Source organism: Ailuropoda melanoleuca, chromosome 13 (genome assembly GCF_002007445.2).
Source record: "Ailuropoda melanoleuca isolate Jingjing chromosome 13, ASM200744v2, whole genome shotgun sequence".
NCBI lineage: Eukaryota > Metazoa > Chordata > Mammalia > Carnivora > Ursidae > Ailuropoda > Ailuropoda melanoleuca.
This window is the reverse complement of record NC_048230.1, coordinates 92,316,393-92,333,021: the sequence shown is the minus strand read 5'-3', so window position 1 is coordinate 92,333,021 and position 16,629 is coordinate 92,316,393. Positions and strand designations below refer to the sequence as shown.

The 16,629-nt window shown below is 43.6% G+C and overlaps 1 protein-coding gene across 3 annotated transcripts; it reads right to left on the bottom strand.

Annotated features, from left to right (window-relative positions):
* Positions 1–354: 354 nt before the first annotated feature.
* LOC100468619 (probable cystatin-15) lies at positions 355–4,436 on the bottom strand. 3 transcript variants are annotated; one of them, XM_019806192.2, is made up of 3 exons: positions 4,044–4,436; positions 1,263–1,313; positions 355–526 (listed from the first exon to the last, which is right to left on the bottom strand). In XM_019806192.2, exons 1-3 carry the CDS (start codon positions 4,251–4,253, stop codon positions 446–448), a joined length of 342 nt encoding a protein of 113 aa, XP_019661751.1. In that variant the 5' UTR covers positions 4,254–4,436; the 3' UTR covers positions 355–445. The 3 variants fall into 3 exon arrangements, with proteins under 3 accessions (XP_019661751.1, XP_019661750.1, XP_002925510.1); XM_019806191.2 differs by having other exon boundaries at positions 1,263–1,370; positions 4,044–4,432; XM_002925464.4 differs by having other exon boundaries at positions 1,263–1,373; positions 4,044–4,354.
* Between the last annotated feature and the right edge of the window lie 12,193 nt (positions 4,437–16,629).

Below are 16,629 nucleotides of genomic sequence, written 5' to 3'. Positions count from 1 at the left end.
CAAGGTAAGAACAATAATGATGATCAATTCTCTACCTCTTGTCAGAGGCAGCAACATTTATAAAATATAAAAGACGCGTAAGAGTGAAAGACAGACAGGGACCCAGAAAGTGCTCTGAGATACCTTTAATTCCCCTCATAGTGAACAGACCTCCTGGGACTACAGAGTGACTGTTGCTCTCTGGAGGGAAAGGAACTTCTTCTTCTTTTTCTTTTTTTTTTAAAGATTTTATTTATGTATTTGCCACAGAGAGAGAGAGCAAACAAGCAGGGGGAGCAGCAGGCAGAGGGAGAAGCAGGCTCCCCACTGAACAAGGAGTCTGATGCAGGACTTGATCCCAGGACCCCAGGATCATGACCTGGGCCGAAGGCAGATGCTTAACCGACTGAGCCACCCAGGAGTCCCAGGGAACTTCTGCTTGAGGAGCCAGGGGCTGCTTCTCTCCCTATTTCTGGACGCAGGTACTGTTCAGGAGGGTGAACTGGGAAAACCATGGTCTGACATCCACAATAAAGGTGCAGTCCACCTGAAAAAAGTAAGTATGAGATCAGAACAGTTTAACACAGGGAGAGCACTTAGCATGAAGGACTGGGTAGGAGTTCAAGGTGCATGAAAACTACAAATGATGAAAAGCAAAACAAAAACAAAGCAGTGGCATAGGATTTGAGGAGCTCAAGTTTCCACCAGAATGATGGGCAGGGGTTGCTGAATCTGCACATGTGGGAGAGGGTTTCCTGAGAAGGTGCCTGGTGAGACCATCACTTGCCCCTCAGGGGTCCTGCCAGTACCCATGACATTGCCTAGATGCCCCCTGCCCCCATGAGTTCTGAGGGAGCCAGCAGACGGCCCAGGAGATGGTCTGGCTGGACACTGAACACTCAGCAACAGCTGCAAACCTACCCAGAGGGAGGCTGCCCCTCAGGCTGGGGTAGGGGGTGGGGCTGAGACAAGGCCCACTGAGGGTGTCATACTGACTTAGCCTCATGCCCTGGGCCTGAGTCCCTTGGACGATATCAGCTCATAGATAATGACACAAGAAGGTCATTACACAGGCCACCTGTGAGCACAGGGCTCAGCTGGCTGCTCTGCTGGGAGCAGCTCTGTTGGCCTAGAATAACCACATCCTCCCTCAGTGGAGAGCCCTGAGACCTCAAAGGAGAGGGGCCAGGACTCTCTTTCTGGCCCATGATCATCCCTGACAACTTCCCTAAGCCTCCTCCCATCAACCCTCCTTTATATGAATGTCCATCGTATTCTCTAACCTTTTTCTCTTCTGGGCCTTCTTGCAAGGGACAATTTTCCAGATCTTCATCCTGTTTTGTACAAATAGTTTGGCCCAATTCCAACTCCATTAAATATATCAAGGTAAACTGCTGTTAAGAACAAATTATAGAAACTGTAATGAAATACTTTGTGTTAATAAGAAAAACAGAACCAAAAGGAAAACCGGCAAAGACTGTGAATGTACATACGTAAATGAATAAGGACATACATATGTACAATGCCTTATTTTTCTTATTTTTAAATTGATTTATTATTTCAACTTTTCCTCTTAATTCTCCATTGTTCTTACAAAAAGATATCCATATGTACACCTAAAGCTTGTATTAGAATCTTCCCTGAGGCACTCCTCCTGATGGCCTGCACCTGCCAGTCACATCCACAGTGCCATGACTGCACAGGAGGTAACAGGCTCACAGGATCAGAGGCTGCACAGCAAGGAGCCTGCATGGGCTCCAGCAACACTGATAGCACCACTGATCTCTCAATCGTATGCCTGCGTGGCATCAGCCAGACACAAGGGGAGCACACCAGTGAGCCCTCCTCTGGAGACTAGGATAACAGGTGTGTTAGTCCACTGATTAGCCCTCACAGCTGGCAACCCCTTTCTGGGCAGCATCTAGATAGGGATGTAGGGGGCCTGGGTGCTGGGAATGCTTGCCTCTTTGTGTGGGAGCTGGCTGCACAGAGGGCTCTTCTTGTTAACCTTCGTTGAGGTAGATATTTAAGAAGAAGATGCTGTCCCATGTGTTTGTTTTGTTAGGTCTCTATCAGAAGTTCTCAAAAGTTACTATTTCGTCTTGTTATACAGAAGTCCATGAAAATGCAAGAACTCAAACTTAGAAATGCAGTCAGAAACCACTGTGGGGGAGGAACGTACTTCTCACTGGACTGAATTATCTAGAAGGCTGACTTCTTTGTTCAGGGCTCAGTTTTTTCAACTGACACATGATACCCACTCATGCCCCAACACACACCAACAACACACACACACGCACACAAACACACGCACACACACACACACTCAGCCCCCCCCCCACTGCCCAGCCTCACTTGCATGGTCCCCAGACCCTGAGCTAGGACAGGGCACAGGGGCTGGAGCAGCAGCTGTAGCCTTTATGCCTAAGGGGCTCTCACATCCTCCAGGTGCCCAGGGTTGGCTGCTCTCTAAAGGAGAGTCAGAGGTCAGTAAATGGGAAAGACTGAGGAAAGGCTGTGGGCACTGTGCAGGGAGGGGGCCACACCCAGTGTGATGCAGAGGTGAGACTCTCTCCATCAGGGCCCTGCAGACATGGTGCCTGGCTTAGGGCTGTTTATGCAGGGACCAGAATCTGGGTGTGGACAGAATGAGTTCTGGACAGCAGTCTGTATTCTGTTTAAAAAAAGCACGAGGTGATAAGAATAAACAGCAGTGAGAAAGGTTTGCCCAACAGAGGTGAAGGACACATTTCTATCAAGCCCAATGTTTTCTCTACTCTTAAGGCTCTATTTTTTTATTATGTTCAATTATCTAGCATATAGTACATCATTAATTTTTGATGTAGTGTTCAAGAATTCATTAGTTGTGTATAACACCTAGTGCTCATCACCCATGGCCGCCTTCTGCATGGGCTATTTCAGGAATCCTAAATGTGATGTGCCCTGTCCAGATCTGTCATGTCTCCTCCAACCTTACTCTGTTGTCTTTTCATTTGATGGAGTTACTGTACACCCACATGTTCTGGGAAAACACGGATCCATACTTGACCCCCTCTTTCTCTACACCTTCACATCAGTGCACCCCACATTGACCTCCGGCAGATGCAGAAGCCAGCACTTCTCCTTCCCAGTGACCAGGGGACCATCCCCTGCATTCTGGTCTCAGCCTGCCATGGGCTGTGGAGCTCTGAGTAACTTCCTTCTGCGGATCCCCAGATCTTAAAGGATAACAACTCGAATCTCCACCTGGGGCCCTGAGGTGCCCCCAGCCCTACCTCCTCTTGCACTCCTGCCTCTCTGCACCTCCTTCCCAACAACCCCAGTCCACAGAATTTCAGGCTGTCCGCAAGTATATTTGTAGCTTGTCCCCATCCAGGGTCCTCTCCGGGGTTGCCTGCCCCTCTCATTCCCAACCTCCATGTGACTGGATCTTTCAGGAGTACCCATCATTGAGATGCCATCCCTGACTGCCCCCATGCCCCCGGCCTCCCCCTGCCCTGGGCCCCCACATCTGCTGCTCTTCCCCAGCCTTCCACTATTCCAATTCATGAACTTGGGGGCCATTGGCCTGTCCTCACCAGCACCACAGCCCCATGAGAACATGTCCCAATCCGTCTTCTTTGCTGCCTCCCGCCCACCCTGGACCCACAGTGTTTCATGCAGGAACCTCACAGCTCAACTTTTGTGACGCCTTTCCTTCTCAGGCTGGTGCTTCCTAGCTCTTGCTTCTCTTAGTCTTTATGGTTTCTTGTCTCCCCGCTGCTCTGGCTTCCCCCAGCCACCTCATCAGTAGCTGTTCCCTCTCTTACTCCCCAGCTGGATCTCCGCCTTCAGTGCTTGCTTTCTGCTCACCTTCTTTCCTTCCCCTGCTATTCAGGGACCTTGTACATGAAGGAAACAAATCAGAAACTCGGAACACTTCTCATAAAACCTTGTAACTTTTTAAACAATATTTTCCAAATTAAAACATCCATTGCTCTTTCCTGCAGATCAAGGACTTGCCCCTCCCAAGGGTGGTCTCAGGGCAAACATGGAGCCACATGGAAGGAGGACACTCAACTCACCTTGCGCTGGCTTCGCCGTACCCACAGCAGCTTATACGCATACTCGTCTGGGTAGACTTGGTTGAAATGAAATACTGCAAACTCAACACACAGGATAAAGTATTTTGTTCTCCTACCAATGTCCACAAAGTCGGAACTGCAGACATGAGGCACCAGCACAATGAGCCCCAGAAGCAGAGGGGCCTTCAGGAGCGTGCTGTCTGGCGTCATCCCTGGAGGCCAGCAGCAAATGGGTGGCAGCTAGCACAGGGCCACTCTCTGAAGCTCTGTATCCCACACAACCTTACCCCAAGGAGTCCCTGGGCTGCTGGCCAGTGTTCTGTCCAGCTCCTCCCCTTCACGGCCTGCCTTGTCCCTCTCATCATCACTAACAGAAGGCAGAGCAGGGGCTCACAATTTCCATCGCTTTGTTCCATAAGCCTTGGACTCAGGAACATGCATGCAATATGCTCTGTTTCCAGGGTTGCTTCCACCTGCCCCAACCCAGCCCTAATAGGCTCTGAATGGGGGTCTTGAACCTACCTCCCTTGCTCTCATGGTAGTGTATCCTACAGCTGCCAAGTCACAGGAGCTCTTAGGAACACTGGTGGGCTCTGGGAAGTTGAGGTAAAAACCAGGTCTACCTCTGACCATGGCTACAGCCATCAGGAGGGTACAGGGAAGGGTTACCATTGGGGCTGGGTTACCATCCCTTCCACCAACTCTGGCACCTGCTGACCTGCTTGCCATGAGGTTTAGCTGTGTTTGGCAGTGGGGAAAGGGGTTTCTAATGTCCTGGATGGGTGGAGAGAATGCCCAGGATAAAACAGGTATCAGCCCAGGGCAGGGCTCTGCTGGAATGGAGAAAGGTAGTTGCCAGGGACAAGGGGGTGGGAAGAGATGAGGTGTTATTATTTAATGAGTGCAGAGTTTAAGTTTAGGAAGATGAGAAAGTTCTAGAGATGGATGGTGGGGATGGTTTCACAACAATGTGAATGTACCAATGAAATGCACAATTAAAAATGATTAAAACAATAAATTTCATGTTCTGTATCTTTTGTTACAATAAAAAACATTATATATATGTATTAGGGGCTCAGAAAAATTCTGAATTATAAAGGAGAGAAGTATATGGTTCTGCAGGGAAGGCCATATTGCTCCCATTATACCTGCTCTGCCATTGGCTGCGGCTAAGGGAGGCATGCCCATCCCTGACACTTGACAGGGTTTGAGGATCAGGCAGGAGGTATGCCTCTGTGTTCATCTCTAGATTCCATGGTTGCATTATGGTTAGTGAGGAAAATGTACCTGTAGGAATCACTCGCTAACATATTCAGTGTGATAAAGCATCACGTCATCAACTTCCTCTCAAATGTTTTAGGAGTAAGTTCTTTGCATTGTAATTACAGCATTTCTGTAAGTTTAAGATTCTTTTATTTATTTATTTTTTAAATTTTTATTATCTTATGTTAGTCACCATACAGTACATCATGAGTTTTTGATGTAGTGATCCATAAAACTTCTTTTTAAAAACTTGGCAGTTTTCCTTCTTTTTCTATTTTTTGAAACAGCTTCAGGAGAATAGGCATTATTTTTTCTTTGAATGTTTGGTAGAATTCCCCAGGAAATCCATCAGGCTCTGGAGTCTTGTTTTTCGGGAGGTTTTTGATCACTGCTTCAATCTCTTCATAATTAATTGGTCTGTTTAAAAAATCAATTTCTTCCTATTTCAGTCTTGGTAGTTTATAGGTTTCCAGGAAGACATCCATTTCTTCCAGATTGTTTAATTTATTGGCATAAAGCTGTTGATAAAAGTTTCAAATGATCCTTCCTATTTCATTGGTGTTGGTTGTGACCTCTCCCTTTTCATTCACAATTTTATTAATTTGGGTCCTTTCTCTATTCTTTTGAATAAGTATTGCCAGTGGCTTATTGATCTTCTTTATTTTTGCAAAGAACCAGCTTCTAGTTCTGTTGATCTGCTCTACTGTGCTCCTGGTTTCTAACTCACTGATCTCTGCTCTAATCTTGATCAACTGCTTTCTCGTGTGTGGGTTAGGCCTGTTCTTCTGTTCCTGTTCCAGCTTCTTGAGGTGAGAATATAAAAACTGCACTCTCTTCGCAGATGACATTATACTGCATATGGAAAACCCAAAAGACTCCACCCCCAAACAACTAGAAGTTATAGAGCAATTCAGTAATGTGGCGGGATACAAAATCAATGCTCAGAAATCAGTTGTACTTCTATACATGAACAATGAGACTGAAGAAAGAGAAATTAGGGAATCCATCCCATTTACAATAGCACCAAAAATCATATGTTATCTCGGAATTAACTTAGCCAGAGATGTAAAGGATCTATATTCTAGAAACTACAAATCACTCTTCAAAGACATTGAAGAAGACACAAAAAGATGGAAAAATATTCCATGGTCATGGATCGGAAGAATTAACATAGTTAAAATGTCGATCAGAAGAATTAACACAGTTAAAATGTCTATGCTACCCAGAGCAATCTATACTTTCAATGTCATCCCGATCAAAATGCCAATGACATTTTTCAAAGAACTGGAACAAATAGTCCTTAAATTTGTATGGAACCAGAAAAGGCCCCAAATCACCAAGGAATTGTTGAAAAGGAAAAACAAAGCTGGGGGCATCACGTTGCCAGATTTCAAGTGCTACTACAAAGCTGTGATCACAAAGACAGCATGGTGCTGGCACAAAAACAGACACATAGACCAATGCAACAAAATAGAGAACCCAGAAATTGACCCTCGGCTATTTGGGCAATGAATCTTTGACAAAGCAGGGAAAAACATCCAGTGGAAGAAAGACAGTCTCTTCAATAAATGGTGCTGGGAAAAATGGTCAGTTACATGCAAAAGAATGAAACATGACCACTCTCTCACACCGTGCACAAAGATAAACTCCAAATGGACTAAAGACCTCGATGTGAGACAGGAATCCATCAAATTCCTAGAGGACAACATAGGCAGCAACCTCTCTGACATCAGCCACAGCAACTTTTTTCATGACACATCTCCAAAGGCAAGGGAAACAAAAGATAAAATGAACTTGTGGGACTTCGTCAAGATAAAAAGCTTCTGCACAGCCAAGGAAACAGTCAAAAAAACTAAGAGGCAGCCCACAGAAATGGGAGAATATATTTGCAAATGACACTACAGATAAAAGAGTGGTATCCAAGATCTACAAAGAACTTCTCAAGCTCAATACACAAGAAACAAATAAACAAATCAAAAAATGGGCAGAAGATATGAACAGACACTTTTCCAATGAAGACATACAAATGGCTAACAAACACATGAAAAAATGTTCAACATCATTAGCCATCAGGGAAATTCAAATCAAAACCACATTGAGGTACCACCTTACGCAAGTTAGAATGGCAAAAATTGACAAGGCAGGAAACAACAAATGTTGGAGAGGATGTGAAGAAAGGGGATCCCTCCTACATTGTTGGTGGGAATGCAAGTTGGTACAGGAACTTGGGAAAACAGTGCAGAGGTCCCTTAAAAAGTTAAAAATTGAGCTACCCTACGATCCAGCAATTGCACTACTGGGTATATACCCCAAAGATACAGATGTAGTGAAGAGAAGGGCCATATGCACCCCAATGTTCATAGCAGCATTGTCCACAATAGCTAAATTGTGGAAGGAGCCGAGATGCCCTTCAACAGATTGACTGGATTAAGAAGATGTGGTCCATATATACAATGGAATATTACTCAGCTATCAGAAAGAACGAATTCTCAACATTTGTTATCTCAGATAACAAATGCTACGTGCCCTCCTTACTACCCATCACCGGTCTATCCCATTCCCCAACCCCCCTCCCCTCTGAAGCCCTCAGTTTGTTTCTCAGGGTCCATAGTCTCTCATGCTTCATTCCCCCTTCTGATTACCCCCCCTTTCTTTATCCCTTTCTTCTCCTACCAATCTTCCTAGTTCTTATGTTCCATAAATGAGTGAAACCATATGATAATTGTCTTTCTTTACTTGACTTGTTTCGCTTAGCATTATCTCCTCCAGTGCCGTCCATGTTGCAGCGAATGTTGAGAATTCGTTCTTTCTGATAGCTGAGTAATATTCCATTGTATATATGGACCACATCTTCTTAATCCAGTCGCCTGTTGAAGGACATCTCGGCTCCTTCCATGATTTAGCTATTGTGGACTAACCCTAACCCCATAGGATTTAAACAAGAGACAGAGTCTCACAGCATAACTTTCAAAATGCCCAGGATATAATCCAAAACTACTCAGCATATGAATAACCAAGAAAATTTCAGTCCTCACGGGAAAAAAAAAACAATTAACAGACACCAAAATTAGAATTAAAAATACAAGAAATAACAAGTGTTGGTAAGGATATGGAGAAAAAAGAAACTTTGTGCACTGTTGGTGGGAATGTAAATAGATGCACCCACACTGGATATCGTATGGACGTTCTTCAAAAAATTAACAATAGGAATACCATATGATCCTGTAATTCCACTACTGGGTATTTATCCAAAGAAAGCAAAAACTCCAATTCAAAAAAATATATGCACCCCTGTTTATTGTAGCCTTTTTTACAGTAGCCAACATAGGGAAGCAACCCAAGTGTCATTAAAAGATGAATGGATAAAGAAGATGTATGTATAAAATGGAATATTGCCCAGCCATAAAAAAAGAATGAGATCTTGCCATTTACAACAATGCAGATAGACCTGGGAGTATTATTGTAAGTGAAATAAGTCAGACAGAGAAAGACGAATATCATATGATTTCACTTATATGTAGAATATGAAAAACAAACAAAGAAACAAAAAGCTGAAACAGAGCCATAAATAGAACAAACTGGCAGTTGCCATGGTGGGGAGGATAGGGGGATGGGCGAAATGGCTGGTGGGGGAGTGGGAGGTGCAGGCTTCCAGTTATAGAAGTATAAGTCACGGGGATGAAAGGCACAGTGTAGGGAATCCATGGTATTTTAATAACATTGTATGGTGATAGATGGTAGCTACACTGGTGGTGAGCACAACGTAACATGTAGACTTATTGAATCACTCTTTGTACACCTGAAACTAATGTAACATTGTGCGGCAACTACACTTCAATTAAAAAAAGGACACCAGGGGCGCCTGGGTGGTACAGCGGTTAAGCGTCTGCCTTCGGCTCAGGGCATGATCCTGGCGTTATGGGATCAAGCCCCACATCAGGCTCTTCTGCTATGAGCCTGCTTCTTCCTCTCCCACTCCCCCTGCTTGTGTTCCCACTCTCGCTGGCTGTCTCTATCTCTGTTGAATAAATAAATAAAATCTTAAAAAAAAAAAGACACCAATGCTGAAATAATGCAATATCAAGGAGTTTAAAGCAACTAGTACAGAACATTCCAGGAAGTAAAGGTAAGCCCTTTTGAAATGAATAGAAAGGTAGGAAATATTAGCAAAATCAGAAAATTAGAAGAGAAGTAGCAAACAAAAAACAAATACTAAAATAGTAGGTTAAATTCAAACATATCAATAATTACATGAAATGCAAGTGATCTAAATTAAAAGAGATTGTCAAAATGAATAAAATTATGACCTAACTATATGCTCTCCTTATTCACATATAACATGATTATATGCATGCCTAGAAACATTGTATGATTACATGCATCATGTTGTGAAAATCCCAAGGAACCTATCCCAGAATCTTATAGAGCTAGAGTATGGTTCTTGCAAAGTGGTAGATAAATACATGGAACAGAATAGTCAAGAAGTATAACCATTGATAGCCTACTCGTTTTTTACATTGATGTAAGAGGCAATTCAAGGTAGAAAATCACTCTTTTCAACAAATGGTGTTGGAATAATTGAGCTCCCTTGGGCAATAAATGAACCTCAAACTCAAGGAGTAAATATGGGGGTGCGCCTGGGTGGCACAGCGGTTAAGTGTCTGCCTTCGGCTCAGGGCGTGATCCTGGCGTTATGGGATTGAGCCCCACATCAGGCTCCTCTGCTGTGAGCCTGCTTCTTCCTCTCCCACTCCCCCTGCTTGTGTTCCCTCTCTCGCTGGCTGTCTCTATCTCTGTCAAATAAATAAGTAAAATCTTTTAAAAAAAAAAAGGAGTAAATATGGGGGAAGGAAGAAATAAAATCATCGTACCATGCTCATCTTGGGGGGAACAGAAGAGCAGTTTAAAAAAAATAGGTCTAAAGAGTTCATCATTTAGGAGAGAAGTAGTGAACAGATAATAGTCTTGAACAGCAGGTATGATTATCATTTTAAGAATAGGAAAATATAGCTTTATTTGGGATTAATACTCTGTGCTAGATTGACGAAATGGTTACAGTCCTTTAAGCCTCGCTATATCCATGCGTTTTGCCAAGGCGACTTTACAGTTCTTCTCACTGAGAGGTGGGGTCTATTATCCTATTCCATGGAATGTGACCGAAGTATCCGTGAACCAATTCCAAGCCTAAGTCCTAAGGTTCTAGAGCACATCCTCTCTTTCTCTTGGAAGCCTGTCACCACTGTGGGACATGCCTAGGTTACCCTGCTGAAGCATGAAAGGCCATGTATAACAGAACCAAGTGGACCCAGCTGAGGCCCACAACACATGAAAGAAAACAGCCAAGATCAGCAGAGCAAAGATTATGTGTAAAAGGTTGGAGCCTGGCTCAGTCAGCTGGGTGTCTGCCTTCAGCCTGGGTCCTGATCTCAGCAGGGTCCTGGGATCGAGCCTCGAGTCAGGCTCCCTGGTCAGCATCAAATCAGCTTCTCCCTATCCTTCTGTGATCTCTCTCACTCTCACTCTCTCAAATAAATTAATTAATTTTAAAAAAAAGGCTGGAAGAACTGAGAACACAAAATAAATCAAAAGAAAATGTCAGAACACTTAAAGTAATATGCATAAATTAACTCTGCACAAACTGCATTGAAGCTGAAAGAATGTGGACAAAGCAGCTGACAATCCTTTGGAAGATGAGAAGCCAAGGAACTTTCACGATAGCCTTGTACCAACTGTAGGAGGATTTACTGTGACTTTTTGTTTTTCAGACTGTTGCTGAGTTATGATCAATATCTATTTAAATAGAAAATATGCATATTATTTGTATCTACATAAATAAATGGATAATATATCTTCAGTTTTATCTATAATTTATAGATGATGTATTATAGACTTATTTATGATCTATATATAAATTTAAAAATAATTCCATACGGTATAAAATGGAGTGCATGCATGGCCTATACTGAAAACAGGAAATACACGTAGGTTCATTAAACTTTTATTTCAGTTACTTATATGATTTTATATACGTAAGTATGTGCTGGACCATAATATACACTATATTTCTTCCTGTGGAATGATCCAACATGTTTATACCCCAGTACATTTAGCAACACAAGTGCCTGTGCAGCCAGCTGAAAAGGCCAGTACAAGAACAACCATTCTATTTCCATTCTGTACACACACCGTCTTAACTCCTCAAGACCAGGCTGCAATCACTCTTTGATGGGTTCATACTTTGTTGCCTTGTCTTTTCAGATTTGCTGTCAGACAATGATCCTTATTTAAAAAGACTTCCTCCATTTGCTATGATTACTTATAAGGCTGAGAATTCTGGGGGCAGCAACCCAGATATTTAAACCTCTGCCAAAAGTTTAGAAGTTGTTTACACCTCTTTGTGAGGTTTTTAGAAAAGACCCCTTTAGAAGGGATGGCTTCTCACAGATATTATCCCAAACTCCCCCAACCCATGACTTGAAAGGGCCAATCAAGAAATTCCAGTTAATGAATGTACCAATAACCAAACTTAAGCTGGAGTTTTTTGTGCCTTAACTGGTTTCATTTTTGTTTGCAGTAGACAGCATTTCCCATCGGTGTATGAATGTTTAAATAGCTGGGGTCAATGCTTATAGGGACATTTAATGTCAGCATCCATAACAAATCAGAAGCTTCCCATTTGCCCTGCCATTAAGTCTCCATGACCACCTTCAAAAAAAATTTCCAGGAGGCATACATGACTCCAGATTTGCCTCCATAGGGAGAATCTTTCTTGTATGCCAATCAACACATGACCAGAAATCTCTCCCTAATATTAGGAAAGCTAGCCAATCCCACAGCCAAAGCAGTAGCAGCCCAGTGACGGGCACTTGACTCGTTGGCTACAGTAGTTATGGATAATCACATGGCCCTTGATTATCTACTTACCGAACAAGGAGGCATTTATGCATTAGTGAATTCCATCCTTTGTACATGGATAAATGCCTCTAGAGAAGTAGAAATTCAATTATACAAGATCAGAGAACAAGCACCCAGGTTATGACAAATTTCTCCTCACACTCCATCATCTTTTGATCTATTTAACTGGCTCAAACCTTCAGGTTTGAGCTCCTGGCTTAGAACCATCATACAAACTGGATTTATCATATTACTTCTAATTTTGCTTTACATAATTATTCTTGAAATTCTTCGTACCTGTTGCCTGTCAAATGTCTGCAGAAGTGATACACCAAAGAGGGTGAGGTTGTTTCAATGCTTGGAGATGATCTCCAATGCTTACCACCTTGATAAGATACAGACTGTAGGTGGAAAACGCCTGAGAGTCCTCCCTCCTACCCTTCCTTGTTGCTCACATGTGGCCTGAGTAGTTTTCAATTAGTGTACTTTCCCTCCAGCATGGGACATGACAGCCAGGACAGGGCCTTCCTGTTCACGAGGGACAAAAGCACTAAAAGGGGAAAATCCTGACTTGTGATCAGTGATGCTCTCTAGGGAAGAACTTTTTTTTTAATAATAATATTTTTTATTATATTATGTTAGTCACCATACAGTACATCCCTAGTTTTTGACATAAAGTTCCATGATTCATTTCTTGCATATAACACCCGGGCAGATCTTGATCAAAAGGGGGAAATGTGAAAATGCATGAAGGACACCTCATTTAAAATGGAGTCAGGAAGCTCTGAAGGGGGCACTCTCTTGCACATATGGCTCCTGGCAGCCAGCAGCACCAGCAGGAAGAGGAAAGATAAAAATTATCTTAACAAGGAGGATTTTTTCACTAGGAATTTCATCTCCTCCTTTTAAGAAAAAGAAGGAAACCCCTCCCTGTCCCAGCAATGGCGCACTAAGCACTGCTTGCAGCCAGTGAGAAACCACCACCTTCAGAAATACTTGTTCTTCTCCAGTGAACTTTTTTTTTACACTTTATTATTTTTTAATGTTTTTTTATTGTATTATGTTAGTCACCATACAATACATCCCTGGTTTTTGATGTAAAGTTCGATGATTCATTAGTTGCGTATAATACCCAGTGCACCATGCAATACGTGCCCTCCTTACTACCCATCACCAGCCTATCCCATTCCCCCACCCCCTCCCCTCTGAAGCCCTCAGTTTGTTTCTCAGAGTCCATAGTCTCTCATGCTTCATTCCCCCTTCTGATTACCCCCTTTCTTTATCACATTCTTCCCCTACCGATCTCCCTAGTTCTTATGTTCCATAGATGAGAGAAATCATATGATAATTTGTTCAAAATAACCCTCCCTGATTTCCACCTAAAACCTAATAAAAGCTGACCTTCCTTTTGTCTCTTAGGACTTTCTTATGGTTCACCATAGTGTATATGTCTTGAATTATGACTCCTCTGCTATCCCCAAATAAACTCACTTTGCCAGTAAAATAACTGGCAATTTTATTTTTAAGGTTGACATGGCCAGAGAACTTACAAAATCATTAGAGTTGGAGCGTGTGTGACTTTTAGAAACAAACCTTCCTCAGCGTGTCCATCGATCTGAGGTGACAGTTTGGTGGTCAGATAACATCTTCCAACAGAGCACATCCAAGCCTGTGTCAGGAGACACATTAAGCAAATCCGTGTAAACCTGAAACTAAGTGTCCTGTTCAAGGTTGAGCAGGAAGGCTTTCTGACAGCAGGCAGCGATCCTCCCTCTGCTTTTAATCTTAACCTCCAAACCAACTGCCAGTGGGATGTGGAAAGCCGGCTGCCAGGAAGAATGTTTTTTGTTTGTTTGTTTGTTTTTTAATAAGATAAATGGTGCTAGAGAAGTATACCCATAAATGCATTGTCTCATGGCAATAAACCCATTGGCCCATGTTACCCATAAATGATCCATGGCAGGAGGTGGACTGGAAATAATGAATGAGGACTGGATTGGCTTTGGTGACTGCCTTTGAGACTTCCAAGGGACAGTATGTGGTACTCCCACAAGCGCAGTGTGAAGGGAGTAAAAACCCTGGTCCTGGGTTTGAGTAGTTTCAGTATACAGTGGGACTTTCAAAGAAATTTGCAGCAACCAGGTAGAAATATAGGATCAGATCTCAAAATAAGGACCTGGCATGAAGGCAGGTGTATTAGGGTCCCTCTATGGTAGCATTGAATGTGGCCAAATTCTTAGTAGCTTTGAGTGTGGAAAAGGGGTTCTTCATTCAGAGCCCATGACTGTGGGTGTAATTTGGGGATCTATAACCCCTCTAAAGTAATATGCAATATTTTATGTAGATGTTACTGAATGCTCAAATGGACTTTTTAATTGAAACAGATTTCAAAATGAGCTGCCAAGGAAGAATGTGAAATTTCTCACAGTAGGCGAAGACCCACAGATACTGAGGAAACAAAACAGTCAGAAGTTGGAGAGCAGAGGGAAAGTTTTAAGCAAGGGGGGCTCCTATATGAACCTCACCAAAGCTACAAGCTGAGACTGACTCAATGCCTTCCAGCTGGGCACCCAAGAAGGGGCTGGGCTGGAACTGGTCTGAGCAGAGAGAGCTGGAGTGGGAAGGCCCACCACACACCTTAGCCAAGAGAAATCAGGGGATTCCCACTGGGCAAGCAACCAGCTGGAAGACAGAGCATTATGCTGTTGTGACAGTCAGAATAATGTCTCCCCAAAATGCCCCTGTCCAACCCTTGGAATCTGAATAGGCTGCCTCCAAAACCAAAGAGGATTTGCAGGTGTGATTAAGTTAAGGCCCTTGAGGTGAAGAACTCATCCTCAATTATCTGGGTGGGCTGAACATAATCACAAGGATGCTTGTGAGAGGGAGGTAGAGAGTCAGAGAAGGACAGGTGGCAAAAGAATCAGAGGTCAGATGAGATATTTGAAAATTCTGCACTGGTGGTTTTGAAGATGGGAAAAGGGGTTACAGGCTAAGGCATGAAGGTACCCTCTACAAGCTGGAAATGGAGAGAAATGGGTTCTTCTCCGGAGCCTCCGGAAGGAATGCAACCCTGCCAACACCTTAATTTTAGGATTTGTAATCTCCAGAACTGTGAGATAATAAATGTATGTTGTTTTAAGCCAGTGTTGATGGTAACTCAACAGCAGCCCTAGCAAACTAACACAACTTCTAAGAGAGCTGTGGAGGAGAGGTTACTAGCAGTGGAGTCTGGGGGAGAGCCAGGAAGGGACTCACCGAACAGTATACTGCACAATTCCCAACAAGTCCAGGAGCACTGCAGCTGAGCCAAGTAGGGACTTCTCAGTACCGCCACCCCTTCTTCTTCTCCTGGTCCCCACACCAGAAGGGTCCTGAGGTAAGATGGTAAGATGGGGCAGATGGAACAGATGGGGAAAACAAAAAAGGAGCTATCACTCCTCCCCATAGACAGGCCTCCAGGAGGGAGAAGTACAGCTTTACAACACATTCCAAGTTCTGACCATCTGGAGAGACTGGTTCTTGATTACTGGATTGAGACCATATGTATTGTCTGAGAGTGTCTTGAAAGGTTACAGGAGACAAATAGCACAGTTGAGTCCATTCAACAGGACAGTGGAAAGTGAATATAAAGTCGTGTCATGACTTCACCCATACATGGAGTCTGCTGCCCATATGGGGTACATCCTCTGTTTTCTGGGGAGCATTGGCTTCTCCAAGGAGGGCCATGCATCTTCCAAATTTAAGAATTATTAACACAAGGGGTAGTCTGGGTGGATTAGTAGGTTAAGCATCTGACTTTGGTTCAGGTCATGATCTCAGGGTCCTGGAATGGAGCCCCACCTGCATCGGGCTCCCTGCTTAGTGGGGAGTCTGCTTGTCCCTCTGCCCCTCCCCTCACTCCTGTTCTCCTTCTCTCTCTCTCTCTCAAAAATAAATAAATAAAATCTTTTTAAAAAAGAAAAGAACTATTAACACACACGAAGATACCAAGGCTTGGGCCTGAGGGAAAAGTGATATCCTGGCCAGGCAGGGAAGAGGGAAAGGGTGATAAGAAGAGTCCAAGGGAAAGTCAAAGGACAGGGAGGATGTGGTGTTCACTTGGCTGACCTGTTTGTGCTCCACTGCCTTGTGATCCAGCATCCCCCATGTCTCCATTGCTTCCTGTCACTCCAGACCACCCACAGTGCTGGCTGAGGTGGGTTCAGTAGATAGAAGCCCCTGGCCTGGCTTTGACCCAGATAATGCTGGTGCAGCAGGAGGGTGTGTGTTGCTAAGACAGAAGCCCCCCAAGAGAGAAGAGATGAGTATTTGCATAAGTATATGTGTGTGAGAGATGAACATATGCAAAACAAAGAAGAGGAAGTGGACTGAACTTGCCAACCATGGCAGAGTGTTCCTGCTCAACCACCAGGTCCAGCTACAGATG